This window comes from Labeo rohita, chromosome 23 (assembly GCF_022985175.1).
Source record: "Labeo rohita strain BAU-BD-2019 chromosome 23, IGBB_LRoh.1.0, whole genome shotgun sequence".
Classification (NCBI taxonomy): domain Eukaryota; kingdom Metazoa; phylum Chordata; class Actinopteri; order Cypriniformes; family Cyprinidae; genus Labeo; species Labeo rohita.
In genome coordinates, this window is record NC_066891.1 from 29,646,061 (window position 1) to 29,666,915 (window position 20,855).

Sequence of the window (20,855 nt, forward strand, 5' to 3'; positions counted from 1 at the left end):
ACTTTATAAAATGATAATAAAAAAGTGCTTTTTATTTAACTCAATTTTAATGATACTGAATTTTAAAAATACAAGCCAATCCAATAACCACACTTTTACTAAGAGCAAAAAAACAAAACTAGAAAATATATTAATAATAAATATCAATTATTTTCTGTTCTATGCAACAGAATCAGAATTAACTAATTTTTGAACTGAAATTTCTGAAAATGTATCTTGGCTCATTTTGGATAAATAAATTCAAATAAACATTAGTTTTGTTAAAGATCAATAAACATTAAACACAATTTAAACAATAAAATTACAACAGAAACAGCAATAAAAAAAGGAATCCAATAAGCCAAAATCTAGTTAACAAGACTTTTGAAAACACATCTAACACATCTGACACAAAGACACTGAAGAGTCAATAGAAACCCTAAATCCAGCACAGAGGGGTTTGGTGAATGTGGAGTAAAATGTGTGTAAGTGCGTGAGAGTGTGTGTGTCAGAGATGTTGTAGAAAGACAGAGTGCCGTCCTGCCAGTCCAGATACACTCCGACTCTCTTAGAGGAGTGTGGGACGGGTATGTCAGTGCTTTTTTTATTGTGCCAGACAGTGAAAATGTCATCAGAGCAATCAAGGCTCCAGGAATTGTCATTGAACCCAAATCTACAATCGTCACTGCCTCCTTTTCTACTTATTTCTTTATGTGCCACTGATATAACAGCCCCCCTCCACCCGCTCCATTCAACCTCCCAATAGCAGCGTCCCGACAGACTCTCTCTACACACAACCTGAGGAAAGAAATCAAATCTCTCTGGATGATCAGGATATGACTGCTGCTCCTCCAAACGTATCACCTTTCTGTTCTCCTCAGACAGACAGAGATGAATGTTTACTGTGTTTGGATCCAGTGTGAGATCACGGGCATCTGGATACAAGACAAACATTAGAGGGGAGAATTAGAACACAACAGAACAACAATGGCAAAAGGTGTATGTGTGTGTGTGTAGACTTACACTTGCGTAGTCCTGCTGTAATCATGACCTCTCCAACATGATCCACACTGTAAAACAAATAAGGCCAATTTCTGGTTTTCTGATTCAACAAAAATATTAAATGATAGGTGACAAGTAAATAAAATATACTTTTCTGTAGAAAACCTTTCTATTCATGAGAAGCATGCCTTCTTTCTTCTGTCTGGTGTGAGTGTCTTTTTTCTTAGCATATGGCTTTGTTTCCTATAAAATTCTCGGTAACACTTTATTTGAAAGTTTCTTAACCAGTTGCTTATTAGCATGCATATTAGTAGCATATTAGCTATTTATTAGTACTAATTAAGCTCATATAAATGCCTTATTCTACATGAGCTTCTTCTACATTCCTAATCCTACCCAGTACCTAAACTTAACAACTACCTTACTATTAAAAAGCAGCAAATTAGGAATTTATTGAGGAAAAAGTTGAAGTTACTAGTGAATAAGTGTTCCCTATTCTAGAGTGTTACCAAATCCTCTCTCATTACTCCTTTGCTCTTTCATCTTCTTCTCTATCCCTTTCTGGACGGTCTTCCTCGGGCACCCAGCACCTTCCAGACCACTACTTCCAGACAGCAGCTCTACTCCTCCCAGCAGAGGAACTCACTGTGTTTGCCCTGGAGTGGAATTGTTTTTTGTTGCCTGGGCTTGCAGTGTAATCTTCCCTCTCTTTTCTTGCTTAATAAACTTGAATTTATGCCTTACCTTTCTGGGTCCTCATTACATGTAAACATGCCTTGAAAGCTCCTATACACTTTTACATTTTTACATTTGTAACTCCAAATAAACAGAAAAAAAGTTAATCATAATGCCCAACATACTTGAGTTTTTCCAGTTTACAGTGTGGATCCTCCAGTAGATCAGAGAGAAGCTTCATTCCTGAGTCTCCTGGATGATTGTAGCTGAGATCCAGCTCTCTCAGGTGTGAGGGGTTTGACCTTAGAGCTGAAGCCAGATAATAACAGCCTTCCTTGGTCACCATACAGCCAGATAATCTACAAAGACATGCACATCAATAGTGAAGACCTCAACATTAAAACATATGTCTTACTACCATGTAAAGAAAAAGGTTGTGACCTTTTCTTTTTCATAAAAAGATTTCTTTCTTTTTTTTCATTTTCATTATTTTTTAAGGTTGATATAATCATTTGTCTTTTTATGTACAAAAATCAATAAGCTAGACTTATATACTTCCTGTGCAATATAACTTAAAGGGATACTCCACCCCAAAATGTACATTTTGTCATTAATCACGTACCCCCATGTCGTTCCAAACCCATAAAAGGGTTCGTCTTCGGGACACAATTTAAGATATCTTGGATGAAAACCAGAAGGCTTTTGACTGTCCCATTGACTGCCAAGTAAATACCACTGTCAAGGCCCAGAAAGGTATGAAAGACATTATTCACATAGTCCATCTGCCATCAGTGGTTGAGTTTGAATTTTATGAAGCAAGGAGAATACTTTCTGTATGCAAAGAAAAAAATAATGATTTTACTCAACAATTCGTCTCCTCCATGTCAGCATAACACCATTTTGGAGAGTATCCGCTGGACGCAAACTGCGCACACCGGATATGCTGTTTTTGTTCAAATCAAAGTGTAAATATATGTAGAAAACGTATCCGTGTGGTACGGCTGACACAGAATGTTGTACACAGTTTGCGTCCAGCAGAGGAGATGAATTGTTGAATAATATTGTTGAATTGTTATTTTTTTTCTTTGTGTACAAAAAGTATTCTCGTCACTTCATATATTTCAGACTGAACCACTGATGGCAGATGGACAATTTTGACTACATCAAATTGACAGTGGTTTTTACCTGAAAGTTAATGAGACAGCCAAAAGCCTCCCGGTTTTCATCCAACATTTTCATTTTGGGATGAAGTAACCCTTTAAGTTCTACATACTTCAAAATAAAGACAACTTTGGCAAAGATTTGATATATATTGTAGGGAGAGTTTCAATAAAAATTACACTTTTACTAAAATTCAGAAATGCAGACAGGCTATATCATGGATGATGAATGCAGTAACCTTGTACTCTTGTACTCAAAATTAAAATTGGCCAAATAAAATAGGCTGACATAAGAACACTGGATATCATTTAGCTAAGTATGTCCTAAGGAATAACAAAGCAGTCTAAGTTTTAAGAAAATATAGCTATTTTTCATATTTATTGAACAGCTGGTTGTGCTATGCTGAAACTGCTCATGTACCCTCTGGGCATCACTGCTATGATAAAAGCCTCAAGTGTTGTTCAGAGTGCTCATGCATTACATTTATTAAAGCATTATAAGAGAATGGTTTTGTCTATCAAAAATGTTTTATAAAATTTTTGCTAGTGTGGTCTAATGATGATCTGAACTAAATACCATAAATAGCTGATCAGCTGTCAAGGACAAAAAGGTAAGTTTTTCAGAAAATTCAAAGTTGCAGAAAATGTTTCTAGACCACACAGTAACAGTTCAAAAGTTCAAAACATACGTGAAATTAGATTGTCATCTACCTGTGTGCAAAATTCATCAGCTTTCTTTTCACTGTTCTATGGACTGGCATAGACTTGAAGAGTTGTAGAAGAAGAAAGTAATGTTAAGTAATGTTATGAAATACCTCAGTATCTTCAGTGTACAGTTTGTACTCTTCAGTCCAGCACAGAGAAATTTCACTCCTGAATTCTGCAAATCATTGTTAGTCAGGTCCAGCTCTCTAAGTGATGAGTTTGATGACTGAAGTGCTGAAGCCAAACCTTTGCAGGATTGATCAGTAAGATTACAGATTGCCAGTCTAAACAGAAAAAAAAAAAACATATTTCACAATAAAAATAAATAAATAAAAATTAGCTAAAGTTTTATGTAGTATATGCAGTCTATGCTTTATACATTGTGTGAAAGAGAAACCAATGGCAAGTTTTACAGCAAATAGTTGATTGTTAACAGTGTTGGGGAAAGTTACTTTTAAAAGTAATGCATTACAATATTGAGTTACTCCCTAAAAAAAGTAACTAATTACGTTACTTAGTTACTTTTTATGGAAAGTAATGTGTTACTTTACTTTTGCGTTACTTTTTAAATCTGGGCAGGGCTTGCTTGTTTGTTTTTAATAATATAAAGTTCTATTTTTGGCAAATGTAAAAGCCTTTTCACACCAAAAGCCTCAGGATTTGAGAAAAGTAAATTCACGTCTGTACAGTAGACCACAGAAGAAAAAATATCAACTCTTCAGCAATAAAAAAAGGAAAACAAATGTTAGATTATCTTGAGTAAATTTTGCTTATTAGTATGGTTGAATTGCATCATCAAAGGACGGCAGCAAAAACATTGGTTAATAAAATTAAATTAACACATTTAATTATTGCAGGTTTGTGTCATATTCTGAGTTGAATTTCACAGTTTTTATTCATTTTGAGGAATAATTAATCTGTTTTTTGTGAGTGAGATGAATTAATGCATGTTCACATTTATTCTAGAACTAACATCTTACTCCTGATTTCTCTCAACAAGGAAAAAGGAGAGCTTTTAATCAATAAATGGGGGGGAAAAGTAACTGGCATTACTTATTTGAAAAAAGTAACTCAGATATTTTCTTGTCAATTGAAAAGTAATGCGTTACTTTACTAGTTACTTTGAAAAAGTAATAATATTACGTAACTTGCGTTACTTGTAATGCGTTACCCCCAACACTGATTGTTAAAGTTGATATTAAGGAAAAAGCACATACGCAGTGTTAAGAGGTAAGTGGAATGTTCTGCAAGAAGAAACATATTATATACTCTAAAAACAGTAACATATTACTTTCAAAATCTCTCAAAGCACCTGAGAGGACAGGTTATATGCCCATGAATTTTATTGATGGGCTCATTGTAATGTGTTGGCATGTCTTAGAGTGACTGCACAATCCAAGTTGCCTGTGACCATCACTATTTCTCAGATGTGTTTTGTCTGTATTATGTCCGTAATGTTAAACAAACTACAAAACAAAAACACATAATTCTTGACTAAATAGCTTTTGTAGTTTTATGATTCAGTGTGTATTTAATTAATGCAGTAAATATTTATCAAATTTTTAACAAAAAGAACCTAAATAATAATATAATAATAATAATAATAATGGGCCCCTTCCTGTCTCCCTGTAACCCTATCTTAGGCATCTTAAATTACGGACATTACAGTTGCTCTGGCCAAATCTACAGTCCTCATGCCTCCCTGCAGAAAGACTCACCTGTTCACGCAGGTAAACTGAGACCCTAAGCATCTTTCTTCTGGTGCTTTTTAGCGTCTGTAAAAATGTCTCTTTACCGCCCTAAGTTATTATAATGGTGACCTTAACCCTTCAGGCGCCAGGCTTTTTTTTTTTGAAAAATGCTGAATTTTGACATTAAGATTTCAAAAGCTTGTGGTTTGAAAGGGCTTAAAGATAGAGGTCTACTGTAAATTAGAAAAATGTTGGGCATGACCAAAAGTTTATGTGGGGTGTAAATATACTAATCTAATTTGCATATTATGACGTCATGAGGGGCGGCCATCTTGAATTATACAATATTTAGGAAACAGTAAATATTGAATTGATGTTTGAACTTATTTGCATGTTTTGTTTTGTTTTTTTGGTTCCAAATTATCAGAAAAGAGGATACCAACAATAACACAGGAGAAAGCACAAAATTATTACTATATTACTATACTAGTAGTAAAACGTATGTGAACAGTAGCCTGCTTTTTGATCAGGTCATCAGTAATATTCAGGAAATAATATATATTGAAAGGATGTTTGAACTTATTTGCATGTGATTTTTTTGGTCTTTTTATCCTCTTTCCAAATGTTTAGAAAAGAGGAACCATTGGAACTTATTTGCATGTGGGGTTTTTTTGTCTTTTTTTTTGTCTTTTTATCCTCATTCCAAGTGATCAGAAAAGAGGAAACCAACAATAAAACAGGAAAAAGTACTACATTATTACAATATTACTATAATATACAGTAGTAAAACGCATGATCCAGATCACCCCGCTGCCTCTACCACGTCTCCCGGCTCTCGCACGCACAGCGCGGCCACTCCCACCTCCGTGGGGCGCTGGATCCAGCGCCGCTGAATCCAGAGAGCTAGTGCTACTTCCAGCCCCACATTCACCCCTGCCACTCCCTTCCCCGTTGGGTAAAGGGTAGAAATGATTGCTTTTTTTGTGCTTCATGAACACTTTCGCTTTGAAGGCAGCACCATTGCGCTATAAAGATGTACCGGGAGATGCGCGATCATTAGACAACGATCGTCATTTCCAAAAGGCAAATATTCCCCTTCAGAGTCAGAATCGGCGAATAACATGTGCAACACATCCTTACAGTACAACTTTTTACTTTTCATTTGGCGATTTTCTCTCACAAATCTCACAATTCACTCGCACGCTATGAACTGAACTGCTTCCGCATCACTGATACAATAGCTCACTTGCTTTGCTATTTCCTCAGATACTTTGAATAGGAACATGACGTAATTTTGGTCTAGAATCAAAGTACAACATGTCTGCCATCTAGTGGTAGGGAATACAAATGAGATATTACACCATATTAGAAACTACAGTCTGTTTTAATGAGTATGACGTCTTGTCGCAATTTTGCGACTTTGGCGCTTAGAGGGTTAATTGCCTTCTGCCTGTAAACCAAAAGTAACTAAGGACTAAGTGTGGAACTGGAATATTACACCTTTCTATGATAAATAATTAGTCAATATTAAATATGCAATAATCATATTTTTTAATATTACCAGTATTTTGTTTCCTTCATTTATATTTGATCCCAATTAAAAAAAAAAAAAATCACAATTCCAGCCCTACTAAGTAATGTTGCAGACTGTCCCTTTGTGTCAACAAGTGGTGATTTAACAAACATGTTTAACAATGAATTTGCATTGATAACAGACATAGTACCTACTGTTTTGTTTTGTTTTATTTTTGTTTTTGTTTTGTTTTGTTTTGTTTTTGGTAATCATATTCAATATTCAACATGGTAAATACCTGAGAATCTGCAGTTTACAGTAAGGGCTCATCAGGCCAGCAGAGAGCAGCTCCATTCCTGAATATTGAATATTATTGTTATATGGTTTTCTCTGCTGGTAATTTGATGGTTGTGAAGCTAAACTGAAATCTTCAATTGATTTATCTAGAAGTTTGAAGATAGCAAGTCTAAACAGAAAAATGTACAAAAATCATCATGTAGCTTTTCAAAAACAACAACAACATAGTTCTTTTTTTTTTTTTTTTTACTGAATTTCTGCATATCACAAACCTCAGTTTCTTGAGTTGACATTGTGGACCATTCTCTTCTGATTCCTGCAGGTTATTTATACTCAGGTCCAGCTCTCTCAGAAGAGGGTCTGATAATTGTAGATTACTTTTACAGCATCCATCAGTGTGATTACAGCATGTAAGTCTATAACAGAAGCAGAGGAGAAAATAACTGTGACAAAGGTACATGGTTCCAGTGTCAACTTCTAAATATAACAAAATATTTTGTATTCATTTAAAGTAGTTTTATAACTTTTTTTGAACATCTAAAAATGATGACATTTAATATAACTGTTTAATTTCCAATTTGGAAATGTGATTTGCCATTTATTGTAACCATATAGTTAAATATAGTCTTCTCATCTGAGTTTTTACCCAAGTTCAGGCTACCTAGTTCTCCAACCTTACTCATCTGGTTGGTTCTGGATAGTCCATTTATATAGAAGTCTTTTGGTCATGCACACTTGATTTTCCGGTGCTTCAGTGTCACCCAGTGCTTCTGTCTGAGCACTTGAATGGGTATTACCATTCTCTGCTGTTACCATAGAACCAGGAATCATGTTTGGGGAAATCCCACATCTGCTTGTTGAAGGACCTCCTAGCCACTCTGCTTTTGGGATACAATTGGCCCGGATTTTATGTTATGGGCTAGATGGATTGGTCAAGTCAAGTCAAGTCACCTTTATTTATATACCACCTTTAACAATACAGAATTGTGACAAGGCGGCTGTACAGTATTAAATAGGAAATAGTACATCAACAATGCAAAAGGGCAACAATAAACACTCAATTTTCAGGTAAAGGTAGTTAATCAAATATAATAAAATAAAATACAATATCAATTGGTGAAGTGGTTTTGTCAGTGCTGTACTGTATAGTGTACAGTTGTTTGTTTGTTAGTTTTTTGCTGAAAATGACACACCTCGGTTTCTCCAGTTGACTTTGTGGACTGGTTTCCCTGTCCTGCAGGTTATTGTTACTCAGGTCCAGCTCTCTCAGAAGAGAGTCTGATGATTGCAGAACTGAGACCACAATTTCACAGCATTCATCAGTGAGATTACAGCCTGCAAGTCTATAACAGAGCAAGAAGAAAAAATAATAATAATATTTTCTACATTTGCATTGTGTCTGACCCACGCCATCATCGACCCACGCCTGCTGCACGAACTATCCCCACGTCTTGCCTTTGCTACACCTGTTTGCTATTGTTTCGACCCTGCCTGTTTTCACCATGTCTTTGTAACGTGGGGAGAGAGACGAGAGGCGAGCGGATCCATTTGCAAGCTTTTACTGAGACGAGACAGAGACATGGTGAAAACAGGTAGGGTCGAAACAATAGCAAACAGGTGCAGCAAAGGCAAGACATGGATAGTCCGTGCAGCAGGCGTGGGTCGATGATCAGTGAACGTAATCCAGGGGGGAAAGGGAAGGGGTGATCCGTGAAACAAGCAAGTAGTCCAAAAGGTAGGTGGCGAGACAGACAAAACGAGAAGACCGGGCTAGAAAGCTGAACTCGGGAACTCAGGAGCTTGGGAGCTCGGGAACTCAGGAACTAAGGAACTAAGGAACTAAGGAACTAGGGAACTCAGAGAAAACGCAAAACCACAATGCAAAACCACAATACTCGGTCAGTAACGGGGGGAAGTCCGGGGCTTATATAGCGCGCCTGATTGGCCACAGGTGTTGGCGCAATCAGCGCAATGGGTGATGGGAGACGTAGTCTGGGGTGTAGTGCAACAGTCTGTGTGATGTGAACTGTTCGTGAAATGTACAGCAACCTCTGGTGGCCGGCAGACCGGACAGGATTCATGACAATAATCCATGTCTAAAAATTATGTAATAAAATATTAAATATATTCCATCATATACAGTAAAAGAGAGAAAAGTCGTGTTACAGCTGGGGGGGGCGGTATTTTGTTAACCTCTCACACCCTCATTTGTTTCTCCAGCTACTTTAAGAGCTGATTGGTGATATTAGCAAAGGTTTTCTTCACTGATAAAATTTTGACTGTTTCTGATATATAGCTGGCTAATGAGAGGTCTGAAATCTGGGTCTGTATAAAAGGTGTTTATTGAGAGAACTGGTGAGACTGACGCTTCGCGTAACTCGAGGATCGGGCGAGTGTGAAATCTTGTTTCCGCCACAGAAAACAACCTTTAAAACACAATTGTGACTTTTTATCTCACAATTGCAAGTTTACATCTCAGAGTTTGCAATTATTTTTTTAATGTTTTATTCTTAGGTGGAAACAAGCTTCCATAACTAAGGAGCCTCTGCAAATAGCAGCAAGTTTGACGAAAGTGACGAAAGGCTGTAAGGCAGCTAATCAGGTCCTTTAGGCTTATTTGAAAACTACATGGTTTGTGTGTTAGAGCAGGGTTGGAGCTAAACTCTGCAGGGTTATGGCCCACCAGGAACTGAGTTTGGCACCTGTGCTGTAAGAAAAGTGTGTGGAATACCCTTATATAGAGATGTTTGGCCATGTTTTATGCAAATGACTCATATTTTGTGATTACTGACAATATTTTTCACAACACGTTTCCTTGTGTGTCCTGGGTAACAGTAACTACCGTACACACTTTTACTACTAGGCACAAATTTTAAACAAGATTACTCATCTTCATTTCTGCACTCAATTGCATAATGCTTTAATTACATACATACCCTTATGAGAATTAAACGGTTGTTGTAAGTTGATGTTATAGATTATGACTATTCGTAATGCATGCATACAAAGCATGTGATCTATTCAACACCCAGATGTACAAAAGAGACCCTCTCACCTCTGTAATAAACACAGAGATGTTAGTCCCATTCAAATTGATACATGGAATCACACACATCGAGTAATAAGACTTGTAGCTCAAATGTCCTTTAGAAAATTAGTTCTGTCCAAATAGGGCTTTAGGTGGGGTTTTCAAAGTGCATGGCCGAGTGGTTGAATGTACAGTTTCTGCATCTGATGTTTTCACTCTAAATAATGCTACACACAAGCTAAAATACTCAATAGTCATTTCAACTAGAAATAGTAAATATAAATAAGAAATTTAGATATAAAACTCTATCTTTTTGAAAAGGCTTAGTTCATTTACTCTGCCATAACATATCAGTCATAACGGTTAAGGGTAAACAAACTTGGCTTGCTGTCCTTATATAGGCTTGTAATGATGATTGACAGGATTGAATAATATGGCTCTTCCTGAACCTACATTTAGAATTTTCTTAACCTTATGAGACCTATTATGCCCCTTTTTATCTGGAAACAGCCAATCACAGCATGGAAATGGAGAAGCGCCAAATTGCAATCTTCTCCTCATCAGGAAAGGGATAAATGTACATTTCCAAAAGACACTCACTGTTCTGAGTCTCAGTCCTGCGAGTAAAGGGACACTAACAGATGAACAAGTTCTGAGTCTCAGTCCCATAAAGGAAGGGAAGTAACAGATACACCATTCTGATACACCCACAGAGAATGTAAATATCACTTGTCCAAACCTTTTTCAAAGACTTTGGCTTTTGTATATTATCAGGATATAAATTTTCTCATTTACATTAGATGTTATAGATAATCATTTGAGAACAAATAAGCTTTCATTTGCTTGTTTGAGGCATAATAACATTCTTCCCTTTATTAGTTTCGCTTCATCTTTTCATAAGACAGTGCAACTCTGAGATAGCAATGTCCAATTTATGCACCTTTTGTACTTTATTCCTTTTTTTATTCATGGTATTTATTTAGTAGTTGTTGATTACTCTTGTCTATCTTTTGTTAAGAAAATTTACTTTATTACACTTGTATCTTATTCTTTGTGTTAATAAAACAGTAAAAGGTTCTACAAGTTAGATATCTCAACAATCTTTCTTATGTGAAGTACTCTTCACTACACCATTTCATCTAGATTATTGGATTGTTGAAGTTTAGTGTCTTAAAATAATCTGATCGCAAACAGAGATGTGCGAGAAATTTTGCTTAGAGAATTTTGTGTTAATTGCTTTATTTTAGCGTGTTAGGAATTTTTGACTTAATCACGTGTTAAGGCATTACAGCCCTAATTTCAATTAATGTAATAATACATGTTTTTGTGCTTGTATGAGCTATCGTTCATTCTATAATTTCTATGTAGGGCCTACTGGTATTTTTCATTGCTAACAATGCTTCTCTGAAGTTTAAAAAAAATGTGCAGAAGGAACCTTGTGTGGACAACAAAATACGGTAACATTTTATTTTAAGGACCAGTTTTCACTATTAACTAGCTGCTTATTAGCATGCATTTTACTAGCATATTGGCTGTTTATTAAAGCACATACTAATTCCTTATTCTGCATGACCATATTTTAGATCCCTTAATCATACCTAATACCTAAACTTTACAACTACCTTACTAACTATTAATAAGCAGCAAAATAGGAGCCTATTAAACTCTTAATTAATAGTAAATATGTGTTTTCTCAGAGTGTGTTGAATATGTGTTTCCTCCAATTAGCTATGGAGCTGTGGTTTACTTTTAACTTGAAAAAAAAATGGTTTAGTTTATGTTATGTCTTTTTTTTTTTAATAAGTGTGATATTTGTTTGTGATATCACAATTTTATTACAGTTTTTCCAAATAAGTTGTCTTACAATGCATATTAATTAATATTCAGTTACATTATGTTAATACTCACTTAGCTCTTCTGCAGTTTCTTACAGCTGGTAACAGTCGTCTTCTACCCATATTTGATGTGTTGTATTTCTTAAGGTCAAGCTCATCCAGCACCTCCTCTGACACCTGAAGCATGTAGGTTATTGCTGAACAGTGAGCAGCAGAGAGTTTATTCTTTGAGTGTTTGTCTGATTTCACAAACTTCTGAATCTCTCTGTACAGAGTCTGGTCCTTCATTTCAAGCAGACAGAGGAGCAGTTTGATAGATCTGTTAGCAAAGAGATTACGTCCATCTTTGATTTTGTCTTTAATGTACTGTGTGGTATTTTTTATGCTTTTTGAGCTGTCCTCTGTTCTTATCAGTAGATATTCTAAGAGTCTCTGATTGGATTCCAGTGAGATGCCCAGCAGGAAACGGAGAAAAAGATCTAGTTGTCCATTTTCACTCTCAAGGGTTTTATGAACGGCTGTTTTTAGTAGTTCACAAAGAGAGTTGTCCTCGGACCTGTACCTTTCATATTTATGACCCAGAAATAACTGCAGTAATTCTGTGTTCTTGACTACATGGGAGAAAAACACATAAAAAGCAGCAAGAAACTCCTGAAAGTTTAGATGTATGAAGCTATAGACTTTTCTCTGATGAATCACAGATTCCTCTTTAAAGATCTCAGTGCAAATCCCAGAATACACTGTGGCATCAGTGACATCTATGCCACTCTCTCTCAGGTCATCCTCATAGAACATCACATTGCCCTTCATCAGCTGTTTGAAAGCCAGTTCAGCAAGTTTCACAAGCATTTCTCTACTTGACGTAAGGAGCTTCTCTGGATCCTTTGTTTCACACTTCTGATTCCTTATATTTGTCTGAATGAGCAAGAAATGTATGTACATTTCAGTCAGAGTTTTAGGGATTTCTGCGCTGTCATTTTGTTTCAGGTGGTTTTGAAGCACAGTGGCTGAGATCCAGCAGAAGATGGGTATGTGGCACATGATGTGGAGGCTTCTTGCTCTTTTAATATGTGAGATGATTCTGCTGGCTTGATGATCATCGCTGATTCTTTTCTTAAAGTATTCCTCCTTCTGAGTGTCATTGAATCCTTGAATTTCTGTCAAACGACTGATGTATTTGGAGGGGATCTGACTGGCTGCTGCTGGTCTGGAGGTGATCCAGATGAGAGCAGAGGCAAGCAGATCTCCTTTTATGAGGTTTGATATCAACACACTCACTGATGAAATCTCAGTAACATCAGAAACTTTTTTAGTGTCTGAAAATTTCATTTCAAGTTTGCTTTCATCCAGACCATCAAAAATGAACACAACTTTATGCTCCTCATAAATCTTTGAGTCCAGTTCATGAAGTTCAGGATGAAAGTCCAGCAGAAGTCTATGAAGACTATACTGATGATCTTTAATCAAGTTCAGCTCTCGAAATGAAAGCACAAACATGAAATCTACATCCTGATTGGCTTTGCCCTCCACCCAATCTAGAATGAACTTCTGCACAGAGACAGTTTTGCCAATTCCAGCAATGCCTTTAGTAAAAACAGCCTTTATTTTGGCTTTCACCTCACATCCTGGTTCAGTTAAAGGTGTAAAGATGTCATTGCAGTAGATTGGAGTGTCTTGTGAGTGATGTGTTCTGGGTGTTTTCTCCATCTGTACAACCTCATGTTCTTCATTCACTCCTTCACTCTCTCCTTCAATGATGTAGAGCTGTGTGTAGATTCTGTTCAGCAAAGCTTGATTCTTTTGTAATTTGATTCCTTCAAATAAGCTCTCATACTTGTTTTTCATGCATGTTTTGTGAGTGTCTTTGATTCTCTTGTGACTGAAGTTGGTGTCCACAATGGAAGTGCAGGTCAGATGATTCACAGATTTCACCAGATCAATGTGTTCATCACTGGAAAGACTGCAACAAGAAAAGCACAAAGGAGAAAAAAATTGTGAAAGTACAGAAAATATATAAATATAAAAAATAATTGCCTGCACACTTAAAAGTTTACTGTCAAAACATGCTACCGAAGTCCATTAGATTTTCTACTTCAAGTGAAAAAAATCAGTATATTACTGTTCGTAATCCTGGTTCTCTGAAACGTTGAGTAGTGAGATTCACCTATGAGAAGGGCATCTGTACCTGACCTCTGCAGAAGCATCCATTGCACCAAGTCTGGCATGACAGACAGAAGCACATGCCCAATAGCAGGCAAGTGGCCACCTATTACCTAAGGGCATAAAGCATCTGCATGCTTTATCCTTCCTCAGTGAGCATATCCGCTTCTTGTGGTGCAAGCGGGGCAAGCTCAGTTTAGGTCTCTCCTATTGTTATCTTTCATTATCTTGTGTTTGAGATTCACCTATGAGAGATTTGGAATGGCTCCCTGGTTGCCCATACACTCACAGTAAAGCCCTGAAAGCCAGAGGACGGTCACCTGGATAGGTGGTGCTTGACACATCACAAGGAAATAACCATGATAACACTACACATTCATGGAATTGGTGCAAGGCAAGGATAGAAAATATATGCTTGTGACATGCTAGTGGCTGAGCTAGGCCTTCTAACTCAAGAAGGAGAGAGGGCCTAGGGGGCTATGATGAACCAACTCCCAGGACCGAATGAGTTACCAGGTCCTGGTAACATCAAGCCAATAATATCTGACAAGCATGTGGGGGAAGCCCAGCTTGCAGCTGAACAAATGTCCTGCAAAGAAACTCCCCTAAACATGGGCCAGGGTGTGGCCATATCCCTAGCAGAGTGTGCTCTGATTCGTATACAAAAATCTTCCACAAGGCAATGAGAGAGGCATTGTTTAGAAATGGGTTTGTCTGTGTACTGGGGGGCCTATGGAATGAAAAGCTGGTTGTTCCTTATAAAGGCACTGACCCTGCCCATGTAAGACTGCAGGGCATGCACAGGACGCAGGACATTAAACCTCTGATCCTCCATGGAGGAGAAAGGAGGTGGGTAAAAGGCGCAGAGAGTCACCCTGTCTGGCTGAGCATGGTAGATTTAGAAATTGGAATTGAGCACTAAGGCTCACAGTGTGAACATAGCCAATATGAGGATGAAGGCACCAGTCTCCATTGAGTGGATTCCACCATGACAAAATGTCTGCACCCCTGTTTAGAATGCTCGGAACGTGGGTCGCACATAAAATGCTGAAAATCCTGCCTACTCTACACCAAAATCTTCTGAGCTAGAGCATGAAGCAGCTTGGAGGAATGCATCCCCCCAACAACTGATATGTACTATGGCTGTGGTATTGTTGCAGCTTACAAGCACATGATGCCCCTGCAAGCGAGGCAGAAAATGATTCAGAACCTTCCACACAGTGAGGAGCTGCTGTTGCGGATGCATCCGTCATTACCACTTTCTGCATAAAGATCACTCCTAGGGCAACTGATATGTGCTATGGTTGTGGTATTGTTGCAGCATACCAGCTCATGATGCCCCTGCAAGCGGGGAAAAAATTGATTAAGAGCCTTCCACACAGTTGAGCTGAGCAGAGTGTGCTTGGCCACCCACCATTCACTGTTCTGCCCTCCTGGGTAGCTCCCCACACTGTTGAGGATCAGTGCTGGGCAAGTTACTCTGCAAATGTAATTACTGATTACTCCTTTAAAAAGTAATCAAATTACTGTTCTGATTACTTTATTTCAAAAGTAATTAGTTACATTACTCATTACGTTACTTTTTTTCTGTACATCCACAAAATTTACATAAAATAGTGAACTTGTGTGTTGCCTACCATCCCAGCATAAACGCTCCGATAAAATATTTGTTAATAAAGCATCAACATTCACAGACTGCTGTTATTTTAACTAAAAGCAATAGGCTGCTTTGTGCGTGGTTGCACAATGCACGGCATTTCAAACGGTGAGTGGATTCTTTGATTGTCCTTTGCTTTTCAGAAATCAACATTGTTCAACGCTGCAAACACGTTATAAATAGAAACTCTGCCTATGCTTACGCCTGTTAATCGTTTTTGTTTTATATAGTTGTTCTTGTTGCTTTTGTGCAATACATGAATGGCAATTAATTTGTTTTAGATATTTTATATTTAGACAGTTCTATTTTGCAGGAGTGCCGAAATTAATTTTATTTTATCGCATCCCACACGAGTCTCTGCCCACCCGCGCCCACACCTGCACCATGCAAGCCTTGTACTCTCTGTTGCGTCTTGTCGAGTCCAGTGCCAGTGGATTAGAGACCACTGGTTTCTGCAAAATTGTCACCACAAGGGGGGTCCCATGAGCGTAAAACCTGACTTGAAGAGATAAAACCCACTCGTGAATGCCCTCATTCTCAGATGGTTCAGAGGAAAGACCTGAATAGCCATAAGACCCTGTAGTTTGACATGTGCGATATTGCACCCTTGCTCCTTAATTGAATTGTGAGAGGCAATTCATTAAAGAGATGACGCACTGTTATGATAGACATGCTCACATAGTTCAACTCCATACTCCAAGTGCTGTCATGTAAGCAAGCACACATTGAGTGTCTTGCAGCAGGGGCTGACTCTGCGGTTCGGGGGTTTTCTTGGCTGTGGCTGCGGTGAAATGATGCATAGCTTTAGTTCTGGCAGGTCACGTTAGTCAAGCTCGCATTAGCTGACAGCTGACACGTCTACCTATAAGAATATGACGCCAATCATAATTCCCTTTATAAGGTCCTTTCAGTCATTAATCAGCAGCTATTGCTTTGCTCAGGAGCTAATCACCCACCTCCATCCCCAACGCCTCCTCTTGTCCAGTCAGTGTTTGCTCAGAACAGAACCATACCCCCAACCTAATAATGTATGCTAATTGTAAGTTATTTGATGATAATGGTCCCGACAGAATGTCGTTTTTTTTTTTTTTTCCATTTTTTCACAGGAGCCAGCCAGCCAGAGTTCTGGGCAAACATAACATAAAAGTCTAGTCCTCCTTCTTCACATTGCAGTCCTGTTGCATAAAAGCAGTAGTAGCTAAAAAAAACTTGCCAGACTCCACTGAAGCTCTCAAGATACAAGAGTCCCAACTGTGAACACAGGAAATCTCGCAAAATCTCTTGAGACTTGAGAATAAACATGGCAGACGATAAGCAGGAAGAAATTGCGATGATGTTGAATATTTCTGATTCACAATTGGGGCGCCTCTGATGTTGTTGAGTAGGGACGAGGAAATCAGGAACACGTACTTTATTAATAACATCCAAACAAGGGAACAGGATCGAACAGGAACAGCAGGGAAACCACACGCTAACACAACGAAAACCACAGTAAACGACATTAGCGACATTAAATGACTTTAAGAACCGACAACCAAACTTAAATAACCAGGCTAATCAGACAAGGACAGGTGTGAGTGATTAAACAATGACGTCATAATCAGAAACGGAACAGGAAAGACCAAATAAGGACACATAAGGGAAAAACCAACAAAACAGTCCACAGGGATGTTACACTAACATTATCTTACACTGCACATTTATACTCACACAGGGTTAGAGGTCACTGTTCCATTATTGAGATTAGGAGGCTGAACAATGGCGATTGCAATTCAGTTTAATTTTGAATGCTAACAACATCATACCTGGAGTTAGAAATCACTGCTCCATTACAGAGATTGGGAGGCTGACAAATAGAGTCATTACTCTTCATAGACACACAGCTGGATACTGGAGATGCTGCTGTCTGTCTCACTCTGATGATACAATTAGCAAAGGTGATTCAAAGACTGTATGCTAAAGAAAATTATCTGCAAAATGATTATAATTCTGTTTAGTTTCAAATACTAACAACATCATACCTGGAGTTAGAAATCACTGCTCCATTACAGAGATTGGGAGGCTGACAAATCGAGTCATTACTCTTCATAGACACACAGCTGGATACTGGAGATGCTGCTGTCTGTCTCACTCTGATGATACAATTAGCAAAGATGATTCAAAGACTGTATGCTAAAGAAAATTATCTGCAAAATGATTATAATTCTGTTTAGTTTCAAATACTAACAACATCATACCTGGTGTTAGAAATTGCTGTTCCATTACAGAGATTGGGAGGCTCACAAACAGAGTCATTACTCTTCATAGACACACAGTTCGATACCGAAGATGCTGCTGTCTGTCTCATTCTAGTGATATAATTAGCAAAGGTTTTACAGGAACTGTATGCTATAGAAGACAATTTGCTATGTTACTATAATTTGGTTTCTTGTATCCAGGCCTGACAACGTCTCACCTGGTGTCAGAGGTCACTGCTTCTTTACTGAATTTAGGGGCTTTGAGTTCTTACTCTTCATAAACACACAGCTGGGCTCTGGACATGGTGTTTTTTCTTTAGAGATGGGGGGGACTGCAAGTGACATTAATACATATCATATTTATAAAAACTGATAACATTTTGGTGTGCATGACTAATGTGTTTATGGCATAATGCTATACTAAATATTAGTATAAAACCAAAGTGTGCTTTTTACCTAATATATATATATATATTGAACACTGGATTTTTCATTTTATATAAGGTGCATAGAAATGTGCCGGTATTTCTTAACATGATATATCATGATAATAAACATGCATGATATTGTTATTGTGGGCACTTCAAAATACCTGGAAAAATTATTCATAACAAATGATTCCTATTTTTGAACGAATTTTAAGAATACTTTTCCCATCAACTTAAAATGCACAAAACCACTGTAAACTGCATCAAAGATGCCGGCACATGCTAATGTAAACAAGCCCAACACAGATGAGAAGCAAATGGCGGAATGCGTGAAGGAGACACACTAAATGAAAATGCACATTCACTCTCTGACAGCAGATGGCGCTGATAGAACAGCAGAAATATGCAGGCATTACCCTGTAAGCCATAAACAAATCAGCTGCACTACTTTCTGTTTCTGAAGAGTATTTACATGCATTAAACAGCCATTTAGATTTTTGTAGGCCTATTCACTATCATCACACTGAATACCTAAATACTTAGGTTATTTATTTTCAAACTTTTTACATTTTAATCTGGACTAAAACATGCCCTAGATTCTTTATACATTAAGGCTCCATTAGTTAACATAAGTTAATTCATTAGTTAACATAAACTGCTATTTCAAAAATCTTTTACAGCATTTATTAATTTCAACATTTAATAACACGTTATCAAAATCAAAAGCTGTAAATTTATTTAATGGACCTGAGCTAACATGAACAACTGTATTTTTTTTATTATTATTTCTTTTTTTAACAAAGAATAATAACTTCTGTAACTAGTGTAGCTTGTAGTTAATGTTAGTGAATTAACTACGGTTAACTAATGAGACCTTACTGTAAAATGTTATTGTTCTTTCTAACCATTTTGCACTTTAATCTGTTTAAAACATTTGTTTACTTTGTACATTTTGTGTATTGCATTATTGGATTTAAATGTTCAGTTCTTTTTGTTATAAGAGAAAAGTTATCAAACCTGTTACACTGTGTTATGACAACCTTATTTTAAGGTCCAATTCTCGCTATTAACAAACCATTATACAAAAAACTCATAATTTGCTGCTTGTAGAATGTAGAATATGGTCATGCAATACATTTGCTTTATAAGTACTATTAAACAGCCAATATGTTAATAAAAGGCATTATTAGCAACTAGTTAATAGTGAGAATTGGCCTCTAAACTAAAGTGTTACCATGACAACACTTTTTGCAACTTATTTCAATATCATATACCATGATAAAAGCAATTATCGGAACATAAAAATTTCATATCATCACATGCCTAAAGATGCATTATGCTAATATGACTCATACATTTAATATCCTCTGTGATATTAAGAGGAAGGTCAAAAATAAACATATGAGTGAGCAGACAATAAGGAATGTGGTACAAAGACCAGAAAAACCCAGTTACGTTTTAGAATGAGAATTAGGAAATAAGCTTACATTTATTCATTAAGCAGACATTTTTATCCAAAGTGACTTACTAATGAGGAATACAACACGTGATTCATCATAAAGAGGCAAAAAGTGCCCGTAATAGAATGTTTGCAGACATCAAATAGTACAAGATAGAACAGGGAAAATAGCTGCAGTAACACAGATAGTATAGATATGTATAGATACGTAAACTTTCCATGCAAGCTTGCATATGTCTTATTGAATCTTAATTGTCACTACACCATAAACAAATAATATGTAGGCTAGGTTAGGATATAAACGTTAAACATTTGTGTCTTAGTTAAGTGTTAACCCATGAAGATTTATCAGAATATCATATTTTCACTGTATAAAATGTTTCACTGAAGGTCTTCCTGCCGAGATAGGTGATCTAACACAGCATCTAATGTGAACTTACAATGAGATTTCATAATATGCTTTTATCTCTTCTCTGTCTTTTCATCAACTGGTTGAATTAAACATCTTCCCGTTTTAGTTTCTGTTTGTTCAACGGGAATTCAAAAAAATGCTGCACCTACATAACGTCAAGTACTTACCCCACCCACTTGTGCGACGTCAAACTTAGGTTTCGGACCACTTTACCGATCTACGAGATTTTGGTGGTGTCATTTACATTTCACATGTGGCAACCAGAAACACATTTCACTGAATAGGTTATGTGCTCAGTGCCGGCCCGTCCAACAGGCTTATACAGGCGCTCGCCCAGGGCCCCGCCTTAAGGGGAGGGCCCCGCGGACGCGAGGTTGTCAATTGGATTTTTAGGTACGTTCGTCTTGAAGCGGTGCTGAGCAGAAAGATCCGTGTTTAAAATCAAAGTTCCGCAAGAGCTATATAGCGCAGACAGTTCTGCATGCTTTCAAATCGCTCTTACGGTACTTTCATGTCATACTTCGGTCGGTGTGCGCAGCGCAACTTCAAGCCGCACGCACCTTCTGACTACATAACTAAGGTGATGCACCAGGGCTGTAGCGCGGCATAGCCATGTG

General features: G+C 37.3%; 2 protein-coding genes across 2 annotated transcripts in view; both read right to left on the reverse strand.

The window, feature by feature from the left end:
- Nucleotides 1-20,855, reverse strand: part of snai1b (snail family zinc finger 1b) — a 478,512-nt gene that overhangs the window by 345,765 nt on the left and 111,892 nt on the right. The window lies entirely within an intron of this gene.
- Nucleotides 126-17,834, reverse strand: LOC127154629 (NACHT, LRR and PYD domains-containing protein 3). The gene is made up of 10 exons (XM_051096293.1): nucleotides 17,724-17,834; nucleotides 17,508-17,618; nucleotides 11,959-13,845; nucleotides 8,216-8,365; nucleotides 7,295-7,438; nucleotides 7,024-7,191; nucleotides 3,632-3,805; nucleotides 1,842-2,015; nucleotides 1,003-1,049; nucleotides 126-914 (listed from the first exon to the last, which is right to left on the reverse strand). The coding sequence occupies exons 1-10, from the start codon at nucleotides 17,789-17,791 to the stop codon at nucleotides 376-378; spliced, it is 3,462 nt and encodes a 1,153-aa protein (XP_050952250.1). The 5' UTR covers nucleotides 17,792-17,834; the 3' UTR covers nucleotides 126-375.